Genomic DNA, 21174 nt, shown 5'->3' with positions numbered 1-21174 from the left:
TAGTGATAGAACAGGCACTGTGATCATTGATAATGAAGTCAAATTGAACAATGTTAAGTTTTTGTGGTGTTTATCTCAGTTGCTATAGCCAATAACGCCACTATATTTGGTGTATGGAATGATTGTACTGTGCAAATATTTGACTGACTAGAAGTTTCATGTGACTGTGACCTCATTTTTATGGTTATAAGGTCAACATGAATGTGTTCATGGTTTTGGCTTTTCACCAGATACTATAAGCAATAGATCAATTATATTTGGTGTATGGAATGATTGAAGGTATACGTATCGGTCTGACATGGTTCATCTAAACATAACTTATTGGTCAAATATAGAGTTTTGATGGTTTTGTCTAGCAGTTCAGATGCTGGTCCATAAAACAGATTTTGATGATTATTGTTAGTGGTTATTATTGAGAGGAGATTAAACATTGAAATAATTTAATGTTCAAAGTTCCATCCAAAAGATCAATTATTTTATGAATGGAATACTGCTCATCTAGTTTTCAAAATTATAGAGTTTTTATTAGAACATTTTACCAGATTTGATGGCAAAACAAAATGTAGCTTGAATATAAGTTGTTTTTTTTAAATTGAACATAAAGAAAAATCACACTTAAGAACAAAATGTTTCAACATTTATTTAACAAAGATGATTTAGCACTTTTGACTCATACACATCACAAAATATATGTCAATTAATGTTCTTCTCAAGTTTGCACATATGTATTCAATTGGTCCATTTAATGGACAGTCCAAAAAGCTACAATGTTAATGTCTATTATCAACTGTGATCAGCGTCTGGCTTGTTTTTCCTCCTGGTATTTGTAATGTAGATCTAATACATCTGTCTGAGATATAAACTCCCATCCTGTTTCTTTCATATGGTACACTGGAAAGAGATTTAATTTACTTGATTATTGGTCGAAATTTTTTAAAGAAAAATCCTTGAAATCAACCTGACATTTCTCATATACAAGATTGATGTTGTTTTAAAACATCTCTAAAAGTTTCCTAATTTTCCATAATATAATCTATTTAATTTCTTAACTAAAAGTCACAAGAAACAAGTGACCAGTGAAAAATATTGTACATCTTATTCTTGAACCAATGCATACAAACATCATAAACTTAGTCTTTAGTGCACAAATTTATCATTTTTTCATGTAAATTTCGTATAATCGTCAATTTTTTTTTCAATCGGTCAGTGTTCTTCTTGAGAAAATATGGCAGGTAATCAAAGTTCGTGTTTTGAAGCCTAAGTTTAACGATTGTCACCTGTTTGTCAACAATCGACAAAAAATCAACAATAAAGCATGGAAATTGAGCATGTGTTTAACATGTAAATTCAGATAATAGTTTATTTTAAGGACATCCATGCCTATTTTGATCACAGGAAATTTAAAAGATGGGTCACACTGAGGTCACTTTGCATACGGAAAATATGAAGGGGAAATTGCTTCCTGGAAGAAAGGAAGCAATTAAAATAAAGTAAACTTCTTCTAAATATGAATAAATTAAAGAATTTTCTTCAGAAAAAAGTATATGTACATAAGTTTTATAATGAAAACTATCTATTGAGTTATAAAAAAACATATGCATTATTTTTTTTTATTTGAGGTTTCTTATGACTTTAATATGTGCCAATTAAAAAAAAGATTTTCTATTTTATTGTTATTCCAGGTATTATCAATAACCACAAAAATACCTTAAATAAGTGTTACTGTAAATTCAGTAATTCATTTGTGCATGTCTATACGTATTACTAGAACAATTAAAGTATTTCATAAATCAGTTCAGCAAGTCAAATAGAAAAAAATAGGATAGGATGGCTGCATATATAAAAGGTTTAATTCTTATGAAGTAATAGAAATTCTAATATGATGTCCTTATTACCCTTTGTAAACAAAGCCATGTTTACAAAGCCATGTTCTAATTAGCACAAAATATGTTTGACACATGCACACAAACTTAGTGCTTACATTCTCTTTATTTTCATTTTATCCCTATGAAGTATGTACTTAAGTTACTTTTATAAACCTTTATTATATAATATATAACGCTCAGTGTAAAATATCGCAAATATAATGCCTAACCATGTTAAAATGAGCATAGAGCATGACATGAATGAACTTTTTCTTAAATAACCAATTTCATTCAGTAAAAGCTCTTTTATCGCTGTTGTTCGTATTTAGTTGCTGGAAGATTTCAGTAAGGAACTTATCATGCTTTGAGGTTAAATCTTATGAAAGAAAGATCTTGGCATCCCCTAGAGAAGACATCACATGTCAAATGTTTAACTTACAATTAACGACACCACCACTGTAAGCATCTCTGTGTGTGGCATGATAAATAGCTCTCCTTCCAAGATCTATAGCCTCATCAACTGTCAGTTCCCATTTGTAACCACTGTCTAGCACACCATAGGCATACAGTGATCCTGATCCCACAGAGAAGATTGGATTGGTCATTCTCTGTCCATCACTGTCAACATAGTATAAACCTGGGCCCTGAAAAGTGCAAAAGAACTGGTGGTATTTATATATATTCTTTTAAGAACATATGAAAGAACTTTTACATAACACATGCATTACATAATAATGAAAATATGTAAGTAACTCATCTTCCAAAAAAAACCTGATTTCCTACATTGTAATTCTTTTTGATTACTTTTACAATTGATTCATAATATCAATTAGTCTATTCCAATACTGTTTTTATTCTTTGATTGCATAATACTTATTCTTATTTTTAAGATTCAGCTTTTTAAAAGCAAGCAATTTTCCTTGTTATTATGGATAGGAAAATATGTTATAACTTGCAACAAAATAATTGCTCATCAGATATTTTAAAACATACAATAACGGCCTTAATTAAAAATACTGACCTTTTTATCCCATCCACAAATCATTGTACCCTAAAAATGTAAAATATTATTAAGTATTTATATGTTAACATTACTATAATTTTAAACACCTCATTTATATTGTGAGGTAATTTGACAAGACTTAATAAACTACTAAACTGTTTTACAGCTTTATATATCCTTTAATATTGCACAAAATAAAACTTTCATAAAAATGGGTATAATAGATATGGGAAGATTTGGTGTGAGTGCCAATGAGACAACTCTCCATCCAAATAACAATTTATAAAAATAAACCATTATAGGTCAATGTATGGTCTTCAACACAGAGCCTTGGCTCATGTTGATCATAACAAGAGTGCACACGCTGAAATGTCTCGCCTTCTGTACTAATCATTGATATTATGTTGATAGTCCTAAGTATAAAGCTTTATTACAACTGTCACATAAACTTAAAATTAATCAAGATAACTAAACAAAGACCAATGAACCTTGAAAATGAGATCAAGGTCAGATGAACCATGCCAGGCAGATATATAGTATACAGCTAACAATGCTTCTATACAACATATATAGTTGACCCATTACTTATAGTTGAAGAAAACTAGACCAAAACACAAAAACTAAACACTGTGCAATGAACCGTGAAAAATGAGGTCAAGGTCAAATAAAACCTGCACTACTGACATAAAGATCATAAAATATTTCCATACACCAAATATAGTTGACCTATGGGATAACAGGGACAAAACTTAAAAGGGGCCCAGTCGCCCATGGCTCCTAGATTTTGAGCTGGGCCCCTAAACTTTCAGTTAAATTTCAGTTGAACATATAGAAACTAATTATGAAATATCTGGTCTGGGCTCCTAGCTTGAAATTCCCAAGTTTAGTCCCTGGCATATAATATAAGATAAAAAGACCAAAACTCAAAAACTTAACTTTGACCACTGAACCATGAAAATGAGGTCAAGGTCACATGACATCTGCCCGCTAGACATATACACCTATCAATCATTCCATACAACAAATATAGTAGACCTGTTGCATTTAGTATGAGAAAAACACACCAAAACACAAAAACTTAACTATAACCACTGAACCATGAAAATGAGGTCAAGGTCAGATGACACCTGCCAGTTGGACATGTACACCTTAGTCCTTCCATACACAGAATATACAAGCCCTATTGCTTATAGTATCTGAGATATGGACTTGACCACCAAAACTTAACCTTGTTCACTGATCCATGAAATGAGGTCGAGGTCAACTGAAAACTGTCCGACAGACACGAGGACCTTGCAAGGTACGCACATATCAAATATAGTTATCCTATTACTTATAATAAGAGAGAATTAAACATTACAAAAAATCTGAACTTTTTTTTTCAAGTGGTCACTGAACCATGAAAATGAGGTCAAGGACATTGGACATGTGACTGACGGAAACTTCGTAACATGAAGCATCTATATACAAAGTATGAAGCATCCAAGTCTTCCACCTTCTAAAATATAAAGCTTTTAAGAAATGAGCTAACGCCGCCGCCGCTGTAGCCGCCGCCGGATCACTATCCCTATGTCTAGCTTTCTGCAACAAAAGTTGCAGGCTTGACAAAAATTAATCATTTTGACATAAAACATTAGCATCATGGATTAGGGCTGTTTCATTAAAACATACATCTTACAAAGAGATTGCACTTTGACATTAGACTTACCAACTACTACATTCCACGGAGACAATTTTAGAATATCATTTTAATACACAAATCTTTTATGCAAATAATTTGTTTGAGACTTATCCAAAGTAGAGATTTTGAACAGAGTAAAAAAACAGGTCCCAGGCCCTTAAGACATAAGTAATTTTATTTTGTCCCATTTGAAGTTGATATACAAGTTTACTGTCACTTGAGTATGGTGTTTTCTGAATATATAAAACTCACCATAGATAAGCCCATCCCTTTGTAACCGTATACAATATTTGCTAATAATTTAGATGCTGCTGCCACTGATATTCTTTCTTTGTTTCGTAACTCATAAATTCTGAAGAATAAGATAAATTATATTATGACCTTTTGTAATTTGTATACCTGAAAAGTATGCAATAAAATCATGCAATAAATCTAATGTGTTTATGTAGTTCATTGATGGCTTCTAGTTACCAAATGTTCAGTTTCAAGAGCATCAATGAAATTAAAAGAAATCAGTTTATAAAAGACCCAAAAGCCAAAGATAGATAGACCAGTAAACATGCTGAAACAAACAACTAAACATTTACACAAGAATCTTTCAGGCCATAATAAATAATACGTTTGTTTGCCCAAACGCTACCTCCCCAGAAAAAAGCTGCCTCCTCAAATTCTTTTATTGTCCTGATTTGAAGAAGTTTTTTTTAATCAAATAGACATGAAGACATATAAACATCTGATACTTCAATCTCAACCTTTGGGTAGGGTTTGGGCAAACCAAAATATTTTTAAGTGTGGTCTCAGTAAGAACACCAAATAGACCTGTTAATATCAGTGTTTTCCATTCAGCATTTAAGCCGGGTGTGCCAACCACCTTCTTTTGAAAGCCGACCAACTTTTGATTTTAGGAGGTGGTTGACTTTTTTGTCAAATTTCTGCTTTTTTTTTGTTCCGTACCGTTAAATATTTGTATACTAATCACGCCTCGCTGATTTGTTTTCACTGACAAAGATGGCGTCCAATTGTCAAATTTCAATGTTTTCATTTATCAATCGGGGAAAAAGAAAGGCAGATGATGATGATGATAAAGAAAATACCAGACAAAATAAGTTAAATAAAATTGATAATAATGTTGAAGTTGTGGAAAGTGAACAAAACTCAACCAAACAACGGAAAAGACACACAAATGAAGACAAATTTGAGCAAGACTTCAAATGGCTTATGGTCACAGAGGAAGTATATTACTGTTCTGTGTGTTAAAATTATGGCACGAAACAAGAAACATGACAGAAACATGAATCAAAAGGCCTTGCATTCTCAGGAGGATGCTGATGCTTGAAACTGTAAATGAAAGAAGAGAGAAAAGAGACAAATTGTTGAAAAATTTAAATCAAAGAATATTTGACAATTAATATGACTACTTCTATTTATGTTTATTCAACTCCATTAAATGTGAATATTATACTAAACTTTATTTTTGTGACCCCCACGAGCACCCACAGTAAATAATAAAAAAACACCTGGTTGCCAGTGACGTTTTAAAACACCCACCTTACCTTAGTGAAAAAAGAGGCTCTCAAAAGCCTGAATCGCTCACCTTAATTTTTTTGGTTAAATCTCTAATCAATGATTATTTTGGCTTTTCAATTTATTTAAATGTTCTTTGAATCGTCCTATTTTCTTCAAAAGCAAAAAAAAAAAAATGTTCTCCTATGTTCTATTTTAGCCATAGGAGCTATGTTTCTTGACATACAAGGAAATAAAATATAAAATTTATACTAGATACTCTGAAACTCATTTAGCCTAAGTTTGGCTGAAATTGATACAGCAGTTTCAAAGGAGAAGATTTTTTAAAGTAAGTCAACATGATGAACAAATTGTGAAAAAAGTCTTTAAAGGGCAATAACTCCTTAAGAGGTCAATTGACAATTTTGGTCAAATTGACTTATTTGTAGATCTTACTTTGCTAAACATTTTTACTATAACCAGTTTATCTGTATCTATAATAATATTCAAGATAATAACCAAAAACTGCAAAATTTCTTTAAAATCATCAATTCAGGTGCATTATACCTGAAAAACCAGTTACCAATTCGGCTGAAAATTTCAGGACAGGTAGACCTTGACCTAATAAATACTTAAACTTCTTGTCTTATTTGCTCTAAATGCTGGAGTTTTTGAGATATAAGCCAAAAACTGCATTTGACCCCTATGTTCTATTTTAAGTAACAGCGGCCATGTTTTTTGATGGATCAAAAATCAACGCACACACTTTGTGCAGGATAATCTAAGGAACAATCATGCTAAGTTTCATCCAAATCCATTCAGTAGGTTTAGAGGAGAAGATTTTTTAAAGTTAGCACATATGATGAACAAATTGTGAAAAACTGTCATTACAGGACAATTACCCCTTAAAGGGGCACTAGCTGTCAAATTCATGGTCACCAATTTGACTCAAATTCTCATATTTGATTAATAACAATGTAAAACATTTATCCAATCTATCAAACGTTTAAAATAAACAGTTTACAGAGCATGAGGTAGATGATATGTAGGTTCGTTTCGTGTGTATCTAAATCCAGACGGCATCTAATTAACTATTGATTTGACCTCAGATGACCATATAAGCGATGTAAACACAAATAAAGATATGAATAGGTTAAACCAGCACGTGCAATTGGATTTTTATAGGTCTGTTTGATTTGAATTTATAGATTAAAAATATAAGTTTCTCATTGTTTTTAACCGTATAAGAAGGATTCATGTGGATCGAATTAGTAATCAAATGATTTACCGTAGTTTCACTTTCATTGTTGACATTCTTTTTCTTTAAATAACCAGTTCACGTACAATGCATGCGTTGTCAGTCTCTAGCTAGGGGGTTAAATTAAGTTCACATGAATACCGGTTAGAATGATGATGACGTTTTCACTTGCAAGTAAATCAGTCAAAAATTATGTATAATCGCTTATTTCAACAAAATTAAAGCAAATTGATTGCTAAAAGCAAATTATTATTTCATTATTCCAATTTAATTAATGATTAATCTAAAAAAAAATATACTTTATTTTTTTATATATATCGTAGCTAGTGCTCCTTTAAGGGGTCAATTGACAATTTTTGTCATATTAACTTATTTGTAGATCTTACTTTGCTGGTCATTTTTGCTGTTTACAGTTTAACTTTATCTATAATAATATTCAAGATAATGACCAAAAACTGCTAAATTTCCTTATATTACCAATTAAGTGGCAGCAACCCAACAAGTGGTTGTTTGATTCATCCGAAAATTTCAGGGCTGATAGATATTGACCTAATGAACATTTGACCCCTGTCAGATTTGCTCTAGATGCTTTCGTTTTTGAGATATAAGCCAAAAACTGCATTTGACCCCTATGTTCTATTTTAGGTAACGGCGGCCATGTTTTTGACGGATCAAAATTCGAAGCATACATTACGTGCAGGATAATCTCAGGAACAATCATGCTAAGTTTCATTCAAATCCACTCAGTAGTTTCAGAGGAGAAGATGTTCGAAAAATTGGTAAGGACGACAGACGACGACGACAGACGCCAAGTGATGAGAAAAGCTCACATGGCCTTTTAGGAAAGGTGAGCTAAAGAGGAAAACACTGGTAATGTTCAAACTTGTAATTCATCCATAAATAAAAGCCAGCTAAAATAACAAATACAGTCAATAAACCAGTAAAAGGCTATAAGACAGCACAGAAACAATTATTCAGACATTATGTTAAAGGAGGGGGTGCAATAGGGGTGTGTAACATGTTAACATCTTGATTTTGGCAAAACTGGTAACAACAAATGCAACCAGATGCTCCGCAGGGTGTAGCTTTATACGACCGCAGAGGTTGAACCCTGAACAGTTGGGGCAAGTATGGACACAACATTCAAGCTGGATTCCGCTCTAAATTTGGATTGTGATTTAATAGTTGACACAGCATAGGTTTCTGACACAGAATGAATGTATTCTTAGAGCAATTCACTATGCTGTTGAATATTAATCCTCTCAAAAAAATGTTTGAAGAAATTTTCTTTTTATTTATGAAATTTCAAATGAGAAAAATTGAACCCAATTTTTTAATCACATCCCCCTTTCCCTTATTCCAAAACTAATTTCAATTAAAATATTCTAATGGAGTTTGCAACAATTACTACTCATTTAAATACATCATAAAATATTAAGATGTAAAAAAACTGCTTGTTATCACTGAATGGTAAAGATTATTTAAATTTATCAGTTGGTAGTAAAAAGTGAATATACACTGTATATTGTATATAACAAAGATTTAAGTTGATTCTGGGCAAAGAAAGATAACTCCAATTAAAAAAAATTCTTGCAGATATTTCTTGCTTACTTTACTGGACAAAGAAAGATAACTCTTAATTAAAAAAAAATTTGCTATTTCACAATATTGTAAAATTAGATATTTCTTGCCATTGCACAATACTGTGCAATTGAAAAGACTTGCTATTGCACAATACTTAATATAATAATTTTAGATCCTGATTTGGACCAACTTGAAAACTGAGCCCATAATCAAAAATCTAAGTACATGTTTAGATTCAGCATATCAAAGAGGCCCAAGAATTTGATTTTTGTTAAAATCAAAATTAGTTTAATTTTGGACCCTTTGCACTTTAATTTAGACCAATTTTAAAACTGGACCAAAAATTAAGAATCTACATACACAGTTAGATTTGGCATATCAAAGAACCCCAATTATTCAATTTTTGATGAAATCAAACAATGTTTAATTTGGGACCTCAATTTGGGCCAACTTGAAAACTGGCCCAATAATCAAAAATCTAAGTACATTTTTAGATTCAGCATATCAAAGAACCCCAAGGTTTCAATTTTTGTTAAAATCAAACTAAGTTTAATTTTGGACCCTTTGGACCTTAATGTAGACCAATTTGAAAACGGGACCAAAAATTAAGAATCTACATACACAGTTAGATTCGGCATATTAAAGAACCCCAATTATTCAATTTTGATGAAATCAAACAAAGTTTAATTTTGGACCCTTTGGGCCCATTTTTCCTTAACTGTTGGGACCAAAACTCCCAAAATCAATACCAACCTTCCTTTTATAGTCATAAACCTTGTGTTTAAATTTCATAGATTTCTTTTTACTAATACTAACGCTATGGTGCGAAAACCAAAAAAAATGCTTATTTGGGTCCCTTTTTGGCCCCTAATTCCTAAACTGTTCGGACCGAAACTCCCAAAATCAATACCAACCTTCCTTTTGTGGTCATAAACATTGTGTTTAAATTTCATTGATTTCTATTTACTTTAACTAAAGTTATTGTTTGAAAACCAAGAATAATGCTTATTTGGGCCCTTTTTTGGCCCCTAATTCCTAAACTGTTGAAACCAAAACTCCCAAAATCAATCCCAACCTTTCTTTTGTGGTCATAAACCTTGTGTCAAAATTTCATAGATTTCTATTAACTTAAACTAAAGTTATAGTGCGAAAACCAAGAAAATGCTTATTTGGGCCCTTTTTGGCCCCTAATTCCAAAAATATTGGGACCAAAACTCCCAAAATCAATACCAGCCTTCCTTTTATGGTCATAAACCTTGTGTTAAAATTTCATAGATTTCTATTCACTTTTACTAAAGTTAGAGTGCGAAAACTAAAAGTATTCGGACGACGACGACGACGACGACGCCAACGTGATAGCAATATACGACGAAAATTTTTTCAAAATTTGCGGTCGTATAAAAATGCTGATAACAGTTTACAGCACCTTGAAAAAGCCCAACACAGGTGTGCATAAAAAGGTATTGCACTCCCTCTTAAAGTAGGAAAAGTCAGTAGACCTTTTACATTCAAACAAGATAACCCAGCAAGTATAAAACCCTAAAAGGTCATCATTAAATTTCTCAAATAATATTTCCCTGAAAGATCAATTACCAATAAACTTTATCTGCACTTTTCAATCAGAATAGTCAGAAGTGAATATCATCTGTCTGGTTTAGATACCATGTGTTGCCTCCTGTAAAAGTCAGCCATTAATGCTGTCATGTACAACTTGTACAATGTAATAGGGGTTTAAACAGAACTCTATTAAGACTTACCTGCAATGTTTAGCTAGAACACGTTCCCAGTAAGAACAGTCAGCAGCACCTCCAGCCATTGTACCCAGGAGGTAAGGATTTATCTCTATAACTTTCTTTACTGTCTGAGAAGCTGTACAAAAAAAAAGTAAATACAATTTTTGTTTGTGTTGTTGAGCTTGTGTCTAGATAGTTCTCTATCAAAGCTTAAGCTTGTACCTGTGTTTTTTATATCTTCTATACAGGTATAACATGTATAATAGACTTATTAATAAGTTCTTTTTCTGTTCAGAGAACTGAATTTTTCTTATACAATATGTCAGTTTTGTTATTTCACTGAAGGACTTAAAGTGGTTAACTGAGACCTAAAGAGAAATACAATCAAAGACTCAAATGGCCATTTTGTACAAAAAGTTTTATACTTAACATTTACATATTAGAATCAAAGCATGGCAGTGCTGAAATAAGCATTTGCCTTATATCTTACAGAAAATATCTTAAATCTAGATACATTTAGTTTCTTAAGTTACTCTGATATATAAACAAAAGTAATGTTTTGTACCCCTCATGGATGTAAACCACACATCTAAATTTTGTACATATATATATAATATTTTTGTTCATGCCCATTTACAAATTCCACTCAATTTCAAATTAATTTACCAATCCATGATCCAGCTGTGGCCCTAGAATCAACAGCTACAATTACACCATGTTGGAATTTGAAAGCTAATGTTGTAGTTCCATGATTAAACTGAATTTTCACATCACTTTTAGGGTCTGTAAACTGCTTTAGATTTTCTACAGGCTACAATGGAAAAATTGGAAAAAATAATCAATTTCATTAATATCTCAAGATTTCAATCAGACTTCTGAAATCCCAAACACTTTTTGATTGAAAAAATATACAAGTTCAAATCATGAATGAAACATTTTGAACATGCATTTTCTTACAATTACAAAACAAAGTTACAGGACACACCCAATAATTAATTAAAATAAATCATTTATACATACAAAAATATACATTTGTAGCACTTATAATACATGTATATCAAATTATTGACTCTCAAGACACAGAATTACCTATCCTGGCCGATTCTGTCATCTTATCCAAACTTTAAAAAGGTTCAATGTGTTCATATTGAGGAACAGTGTTGTACAATACAGTTATAAAAGTAGTCTAACTGTTTGAGCTAGGGAAGATTTTCTTTTGCTCTGTCATTGTCAGTAAGAGCCTTTATATTCTTCACAAGATTGTCAGATTAATGGGAATGCAAGATTTTGGACAGGGAGAGTCACCAGAAAATGTTAAAAGTGATTTGATGTAAAAGCAATACTTTTCAAGGAAATAAAATGCTTCACTGAGCACAGCCTGATACAACTGCAGAGGTCCAACCATGAACAGTTGGGGCAAAAATATACACAATATTCATGCTTGGACACAATATTCACACTTGATACAGGCCAGGTCTAAATTTAGATTGTAATTAAATATTTGACATAATAGGTTTCCAACACAAAATAACTATAGTCAAAGAACTGTTTTGCTGTTGCATATTGACCCCCCCCCCCCTTTTTGCCAAACAAATAAATTTTCTTTTAAATTTTAGAAATCTGAAATAGGCATATCCCCAAATCACTCTCAAAAAAAAATCCCCTCCCCCTTTTTCCAAAAAAAATCTTGTCCTCAAGATATGGTCATAATCTCATGATGATCAAAACAAAATCAGACTGGAAAAAAAATCAAACTTTAGACTTTTAAAATTTGACATGATAAAATAATACACAAAATATCTTCAAGCTAATGAAAAAGTGAATATTCTCAGTCCAAGGACCATAACTCTGCACCAAACCAGAAGTTAACAACATACAAATGTACTTCGTCTTGATCTGTATCTGTATGCCATAACCATTTTATGTAAATGTGTTTGTGCTAATAAAATATTGTCTAAAATATTGTCTTTTGTCTATGTCATGACTCAATCTGGAGAGAAGGACTTATGGTAAAGCTACATAAACTAGGAATCCAAGGAAAAACATGGAAATGGATTGAAAACTTTCTGAACAACAGAATGGCAAAATGCATATTTGATGGGTTCATAGGAACTGAATTTGAAACAAATATAGGACTACCACAGGGCTTTGTGCTAGCTCCTACTCTGTTCAACATCTATATAAACTATTTTCTGAATGACATCAAAGGTGAAAACACAAAATTTGCAGATGACGGTACAATGTGGCAATCCAGAAAGCCAGAGAAAATAGATGAACTGAAAGAGGAAATGGCACAAGACATCGGAAAAGCAATAGAATGGACCAGATAATGGAGAGTTAACATCAGCATTGAAAAGACAGAAGTAAGCATGTTCACCAAAAAGAAAATCAGTAAAGAGGATAAAACAATCAAATTAAATGGAAAAGACCTAATTAAATTATAACCCAAACCCAAAGTTACTCCGAGTAATACTGGAAGAGGAGATGACGTTTGGAAAACACCTAGAAACACTGGAAAAAAGAGCAAGTAGAAATCTGACCATATTAAGAGAAGTAAGACAAATCAGTAAGATGAATACCAAGAAACAGTTACAATTATACTTGTCTTTTGTCTAATAAGATCTGTTGTGGAATATAGCTGCCCAGCATGGCAGGTTGCTGAACAAAAAGACCTCCAAAAACTGGATAGGTTACAGAGGAAAGCGCTCACTCTGTGCCTAGATATGCCATTAACATCAGGCAGAGAAGCTTTAGAAATTGAGGCTGGAGTTTTACCAATAGACCTGAGAATCGAAGAGATTTCTATAAGAGAAATTGCAAAAATCCAATCAAAGTCCATAAAAGAACCTATTAAACAACAACTTATAAATTATCAAGAAGAAATAGGCAATGACATCCATATAACACCAATGGGCAAAGCGCTATGTCAATCATTTGAAATGGAAAAAGAAACTGGCATTAACATCAATTTAATAGAGCCGGAATTTACTTATAGATTTGGAGAAACATCAAGGACAAAAACAACACCATCATACTGGAACAGACTCGGCAGCTCGAAATCAAGAACATCAGAACAAAAGAAACTATGCATAAGGCTTAAATTAAAATATTGATTGTTTGCCCTTGACCGACCGACCCTATTAATTCGTTGCGCCTGAAAATCTTTTATTTGTATTTACCAGCAAGATTCTATTGTATTTTCCTACCAAAAATCTTATATAATTTGGATTTCCCGCTCAAAACTATTTTTTCCGGAATTCTCATGTTTTATCTTTAACGTATAAGGTCCAGTCCGTTTGGTATCACCTGAGCATTTGACATGAACACTTGCATTTGAAGTTTCAAAGCATTTGTTTGAAATCGATGTTCAGCATGTGAACACTTCCTGAAATCATGATATGACGTACGCTACTCGGTACCTCTAAACTTAAAGAGCAGGGTTCATTTACAAATTAAAGAACCTTAGTGAGCACGCTCACATACCCCACGTCCCCACATTGTCATTGGAGAAATTAAATAAGTGTAAGGAAAAAAATTGTATAAGAAAAAATATTGAATAATAATTTCCTGTCAATATGCACATCTACATGCATAGTATGTCCTTATTATCTACAAAATTTCATGAAATTCTGTTGTGTGGTTTCAGAGGAGTTGAGATGACAAACTGTTGCAGAAGTACATTGAAGCAAATAAGTTCAAAGGGGCGTAACTCCTAGAAAAAAAAATGAATAAAAATGTCTTGTCGAAATGCACATCTGCTTAGTATGTCCTTATTATCTACAAAGTTTCATGAAATTCTGTTGTGTGGTATGAGAGGAGTTGAGATGACAAACTGTTGAAGTAGTACCTTAAAGCAAATAAGTTCAAAGAGGTGTAACTCCTAGAAAAAAAATTGAATCGTAATTTCCTGTCGATATGCACATCTACAAAGTAAGTCCTTATTATCTGAAAAGGTTTCATGAAATTCTGTTGAGTAGTTTCAGAGGAGTTGCGATGACAAACTGTTGCAGTAGTACACTAAAGTAAATAAGTTCAAAGGGGCGTAACTCCTAGAAAAAAAATTGAATCGCAATTTCCCGTCGATATGCACAACTACATAGTATGTCCTTATTAACTGAAAAGTTCTCTAAATTCTGTTGTGTGGTTTGAGAGGAGTTGCGATGACAAACTGTTGCAGTAGTACATTAAAGTAAATAAGTTCAAAGGGGCGTATAACTCGTGGAAAAAAAATTGAATCGCAATTTCCCGTTGATATGCACAACTACATAGTATGTCCTTATTATCTGAAAAGGTTTCGTGAAATTCTGTTGTGTGGTTTGAGAGGAGTTGCGATGACAAACTGTTGCAGTAGTACACTAAAGTAAATAAGTTCAAAGGGGCGTAACTCCTAGAAAAAAATTGAATCGCAATTTCCCGTCGATATGCACAACTACATAGTATGTCCTTATTAACTGAAAAGGTTTCGTGAAATTCTGTTGTGTGGTTTGAGAGGAGTTGCGATGACAAACTGTTGCAGTAGTACACTATGGTAAAGAAGTTCAAAGGGGCGTAACTCCAAGAAAAAAAATTGAATCGCAATTTCCCGTCGATATGCACAACTACATAGTATGTCCTTATTAACTGAAAAGGTTTCGTGAAATTCTGTTGTGTGGTTTGAGAGGAGTTGCGATGACAAATTGTTGTAGTAGTACGTTAAAGTAAATAAGTTCAAAGGGGCGTAACTCCTAGAAAAAAAATTGAATCGCAATTTCCCGTCGATATGCACAACTACATAGTATGTCCTTATTATCTGAAAAGGTTTCGTGAAATTCTGTTGAGCGGTTTGAGAGGAGTTGCGATGACAAGAAACAGGACTGACGGACGGACTGACAGACGGACGGGTCAAAAACATTATACCCTCTGCAACTCGTTGCGTGGGGTATAATAAGTTCGTTTGATACAAAATTATCAACGTGTCACTGTGGACAAACTAATTTGTAAACAGACGTTGTATTCTATGTAGGGATGGCCTTTTGTGATCTGCAGATCAGAATGATTATGTTATAGATGTCGCTATATTATTTATATCTGACATGAACCAAAAGTGACAAAACCCTGTAAAGTGGAGAATATCTGGCAGTAAAATCGCCAAGTTGTCCATACAGATCATTTATAAATGCGATGTAAAATACGTGACAATTGTCAGAGTTTTAAGTCTTGTAGCATTTTTATTGCCGAAACAAAGGCACACACGATGTTTTTAACACTCTAGGGACTTTTTCTACTAGTAATGTATGTCTGCCGGGACATATCTTGTCAGTACAAAGTTATCTTTTACAGAAAATCTTAAGGTAAGAATTCAAGGTACGTAGTACAGAATATAAGTGCAAGTTCAAGCTCTTCAAAGTTCCAGGCATATAAATGTTGAAGATATGCAGCACAGCTCTATATTTTGATATTTGAAAACAAAATAGTACTGTGCATATGAATTAGCTTCACATTCTACGTGATATAATGTGACTAATTGTCCCAGAAAACTTATTTGCAAAAACAAAACGGACACAAATGACATAATGCAGAGTTTGTATCTATAAAATAAAAAATATTATACCTATCTGCCTACTCATGACAAATAATATACCGAGCCAAGTTTTTTTTTTTGGGGGGGGGAAATAAAATAGTTTACCTACCTACCTACCCTGTTTCAAAACATAGGGTCAGAAAAGGGCAAACAAACAATATTTTAATTTAGGCCTAACAGTCATAATAGAATTAATAGGTAACACAGCAAATGACCAAACAACTGCATACACAGATGGATCATGCATGGGAAACCCTGGACCAGGTGGAGCTGGTGCAATCATATACATGTACACAGAAGACTCAAGACCAGCCATACGACTACACAGACCTGTCGCTCAAAGAGGATCCATCTTACTAGCTGAGCTTGTGGCAATTGTAATGGTACTGGAATTTTGTATACTGGAAATACTACACAATACCCTCACCACACTTAAGATCTTCTCTGACAGTCAAAGTGCAGTAGGACTCCTCACACTAAATTGGGCACCCAAATCCTATATTGATGTGATTCAAGACATCAGAGAACACATCGAGGAACTAAGAACTAAAGGGATGGAAATTTGCATCCTATGGACACCAGGACATGCAAATATTCAAGGGAACGATGAAGCGGACTTATTGGCAAAGCAAGCAGCAGAAGAAGCAACACAACTCTTGCCAAAAAAATACATAATTACCCTTCAAGACGTAAAACAAGGTGCACATAAGAGTGTCATGCTGAAGTGGCAAAGACGATGGGAACTAAGCAACACAGGAAGAGACCTCTTTGAGATAACACCAAACATTAAAAACATCCCAATCTTTGACTATCCATCCAAAAAAATCTTCAGCATCCTTATACAACTTAGAACTGGCTACACAACCCTTAACTATTATAAACAACGCACAGAGCAAAACACCACCGACTTATGCAGCTGCGGAACTAAGGAAACATAACAGCACTACCTCACAGACAGTCTTCACGCTGAGTGGCAGCCCAGGCTAGTAAAATTGCTCTCGGGCCTGTAAAAATCATATCTACAGGCCAACAGAATCTACGTAACTAAAAAAAATTGAAAATTGAGCTCCAGGCCTGTAGATTTAAAAGTTCTTTGTGAAGACTGCACAGAGTGCCCCAACTACAAGAGTTATAGAGAAAAAATGTACCACCAAATTACAAAAGAAATTGGAATACGCAAGATCAACACATGCACCCTGCTAGGAAGACTAGATCACGAAAACACAGAAGAATATAAACGGAAGTAAGAAATCATTTCGACCTTTATTTCAAAAACAGGACGTTTCGACTTACCCGAACATCCGCAACCTCAATCGTAACAGCAAAAACAAAATTAAAGTACATGGAGGAAGATACACATAGGGCGTAATATGCACCAATGAAAAGAGTTGTGCCAAAAGGCCATAAGATTGAGGAATATCAAATCAATATCTCCAAGCAGGAAGGAAAAAAGTGTGGAAAACTGATTTGCTGGACTTACAGCTGGACAGACAAATTCCAAGCCTAAAGTCTCTTTCTTCTTTAATTTGGCAGTAGGGGACATCTATTATACATCTTCAACAAATCATTAACAGAAGGAAGAATACCAATTCAATGGAAAAGGGCAAATGTAAAATTTTTAAAAAAAGCAGGTAAATCTAATTATAATCATCCATCTTCATACAGACCAATTAGTTTAACAAGTGTTTTGGGAAAGACCATGGAACGAATAATCACTACCAGAGTTGAATGTTATGTAGAATCTGAAAATATTTTGGATATTGAACAGGAAGGTTACAGACATTTTAGATCTACAACTAATGCACTATTAAATTTAACACAATCTATACTGGATGGATTTAATTTAGATAATTTTACGTTGGCAGTTCTCATTGATTTTGAAAAGGCTTATGACAGTGTCTGGAGGGAGGGTTTATTAGTGAAATTACACCAATATGGGATTACAGGAAAAACCTGGAAATGGATTCAGGCATTTCTAGATGAAAGGTACTCCAGATGTATAGTAAACGAACATGAAGGACAATGGTGTAGGACTGAAACTGGTCTCCCACAAGGGTCAGTTATTTCACCAATACTTTTTAATATCTTTGTTATTGACCTTTTTGAAAAAGTAAAGGCTGGAAAATGCAAATTTGCTGATGACAGTACCTTTTGGAATACTGGTAATAATTTAGAGGAAATAAGATTAAAAACTCAAGATGAATTAAATACAATCATGAATTGGAGCAAAAAATGGAGAATAAATATTAATACAAATAAAACAGAATACTGCATTTTTTCAAGAAACAAAAAGCATCCAGGAACAGTACACCTTGTGTTAGAAAACCAACCAGTTAAATACAACCCTAATCCCAAATTATTAGGAGTTACATTGGATGAAAAACTTACCTTTAGTGAACATATCAACATCATAGAAAAAAAAGCTGGCAAATCACTAGGAATTTTAAGAGAAATAAAAGGAATTGGTAACATAAAAACAAAATTTCTTATTCAAGTCTACAACAGTATTATAGGTTCCATTTTTCTCTACGCAAGCTGTATTTGGCAAACAGGAAAAGAAGAACACTTAAAAAAATTAAATGCCATCCAAAGAAAGGGATTATCTATTTGTCTGGAGTTTCTGCAACAGCCAGTTTGGAAGTATTACAAGTTATGGCAGGAGTATTGCCATTAGATCTTAGAAGAGAAGAAATGGCTATTAGAGATATTGCACGACTAAATTCATATTCAACCAAAATCCCTATCAGAAACAAAATAGATGAATGCAAAAACAAAACAACAGTGGACAAGTTCATATCACCTTTAGGCTTAATGTTACAACAAGCAGAAAACATGAGAAAAGAAACAAATATCAGTATTGTTGACAGAGCCAGAATATCAATTTCAAGGTCTACAAGCATCAAAATCTCCACCAGAATATTGGCGTACTCTTGGTTCCTCAAAAACAGAACTAAGGAGCAAGAAATCACAGGAAAAAATTTAATAGTAAACAAACTTAACACAGTATCTCCATCAACAGTTGTTGCTTTTACAGACGGTTCTTGCCAATCCAACCCAGGACCTTGTGGAGCAGGCGCAATTGTTATTTTCAACAACAAAGAAATAGAACTGAAACAACCCGTTTCAAAAAGGGGTTCGATTCTTTTGGCAGAGCTTGTTGCAATAAAATTAGTATTAGATTATGTTAGCAGAATTCAAAATAAAACCATTATAGAAGAAGTAAAAATATTTTCGGACAGTCAGTCAGCCATCGGAATTTTAACTTTAAACTGGAAAATTGTAAATCATAGATCCACTTCACATGAAATTATATCTCTTATTAAATCAATACAAAAACATCATGGAATTAAAATTAATTTTGATTGGACCCCAGGACATGCAGATGTAAGAGGAAACGAAATAGCTGATAAACTAGCTAAAGAGGCAGCCAAAGAAGCAAATCAAATTCAAAAAGAAGCTCATATTACAGTAACTAAACAAGATATTAAAACAGCAGCAAGAATTTTAGTAAATAAAAAGTGGCAACATAGATGGGATAATAGTGATACAGGAAGATTTTATTACAATTTTTATCAGACTGTCAACAAAAAATCAACATTTGATTATCCAGATCATAAAACAGCAAAAATTATTAGAAATCTAAGATCCCGATATTATTTAAAAAATTACCTAAACAAAATCAATCAAAATATTGACCCCAAGTGTGATTGTGGTCAATTAGAAACTGTGGAACATTACTTATTATTTTATGACTATGAAGAGGCAAGACAAAAACTTATACATGAGATATACTTTAACACAGGATCGTTGCATATTGATTTGGAACTTTTATTGTCAATGGAAAAAAACGACAATGTCTCCGTCTCTAATGAAACACTAATGCGTTTGTTGGGTGACTTTATTTGCGAGTCGCGCCGTTTTGATTAACGAAATATTACTTTATTTATTTTAAAAATTTTTTTTTTATTTTTTTTTTCCTTAATTAATAAATGTATATATATTTTTAATTTTTGTCAAAATATGTTAAGCACAGTTGCCACCTTAAAGTACAAGTGAGTTGTTTACCAGAGTGAAATATATACACGCGAGATTTCAATAATAACAAGGGAGACAATCCAGTGTCAACAGCGACACCTACAGAATACAGAATACAGGGGACTAAAAAATAATTTTCTTTATTTCATAGCAATTCACTCACTAATCATGCTAATGCACTATAAAACTTATTCACAACAAAACCTTTGAAATGTTTTTAACTTGTGGGTACAAATGAGATAGGGGTGAAAAATTATATAGGAACAAACATGATTTGTGCGAATGGACCTGTATTCGACCACTGACCCCCCCCCCCCCCCCCCTTAAATTAATCGTGCTCTGCTCAATTTTGAACTGTAGTGCAAGTATGGATGCTCATGTAAATTCAAATACTCATGTTAAACTAGAATTCTTATCTATCTTTATTATATATGTGCCAAACTTAAAAACAAATCTCAGTCATTATTTTACAGTGATTTTGCAAAATTGACAAAAAGTGTAGGTTTCTTAACAAATTAGTTATTATCAAATAATTCTCACATCGAAATTACTAGGCATAGTAAAGTTATGAGATGAATGAATAGCCCCATCTATAAGATTTTCGCTAATTCCGTTTCCAAGCGTGCAAGGACTCTTTGAAACATTTTGTTGAAATCCACAGACTCCAGCAAGTGCCATTTTGTTTTTAGTGTCTGCAGTAAATATATTTAGAAAATGTTATTGATGTATAACAAATACTAAAATCTTAAAGTTCTTTTATATTCGTTTTTAGCAAAAGCAAAAATAATTTCATACTTTAAAAAAATATATCAAGATAATAATGATTTTTTTGTTTGACAAGTACATAAATAATTAACAAAATGTACGACGGTAAAGACGTATATTTTTCGGGAAAATCAATACGCGATTTATACCAACATGTATTACATAAACTGGACCCTGCTGTTCTTTC

The 21174-nt window shown here is 32.9% G+C and overlaps 1 protein-coding gene across 1 annotated transcript; it reads right to left on the bottom strand.

Moving 5' to 3' along the window:
- Nucleotides 1-626: 626 nt before the first annotated feature.
- On the bottom strand, nt 627-20962 carry LOC134721379 (proteasome subunit beta type-5-like). Its single transcript, XM_063584342.1, has 7 exons — nt 20763-20962; nt 11294-11438; nt 10652-10763; nt 4802-4901; nt 2887-2916; nt 2305-2509; nt 627-891 (listed from the first exon to the last, which is right to left on the bottom strand). Exons 1-7 carry the CDS (start codon nt 20898-20900, stop codon nt 794-796), a joined length of 828 nt encoding a protein of 275 aa, XP_063440412.1. The 5' UTR covers nt 20901-20962; the 3' UTR covers nt 627-793.
- Nucleotides 20963-21174: the final 212 nt, after the last annotated feature.

This window comes from Mytilus trossulus, chromosome 6, assembly GCF_036588685.1.
Source record: "Mytilus trossulus isolate FHL-02 chromosome 6, PNRI_Mtr1.1.1.hap1, whole genome shotgun sequence".
Taxonomy (NCBI): domain Eukaryota; kingdom Metazoa; phylum Mollusca; class Bivalvia; order Mytilida; family Mytilidae; genus Mytilus; species Mytilus trossulus.
The sequence above is the reverse complement of the archived record's forward strand: the minus strand, read 5'-3'. Positions and strand labels throughout refer to the sequence as shown.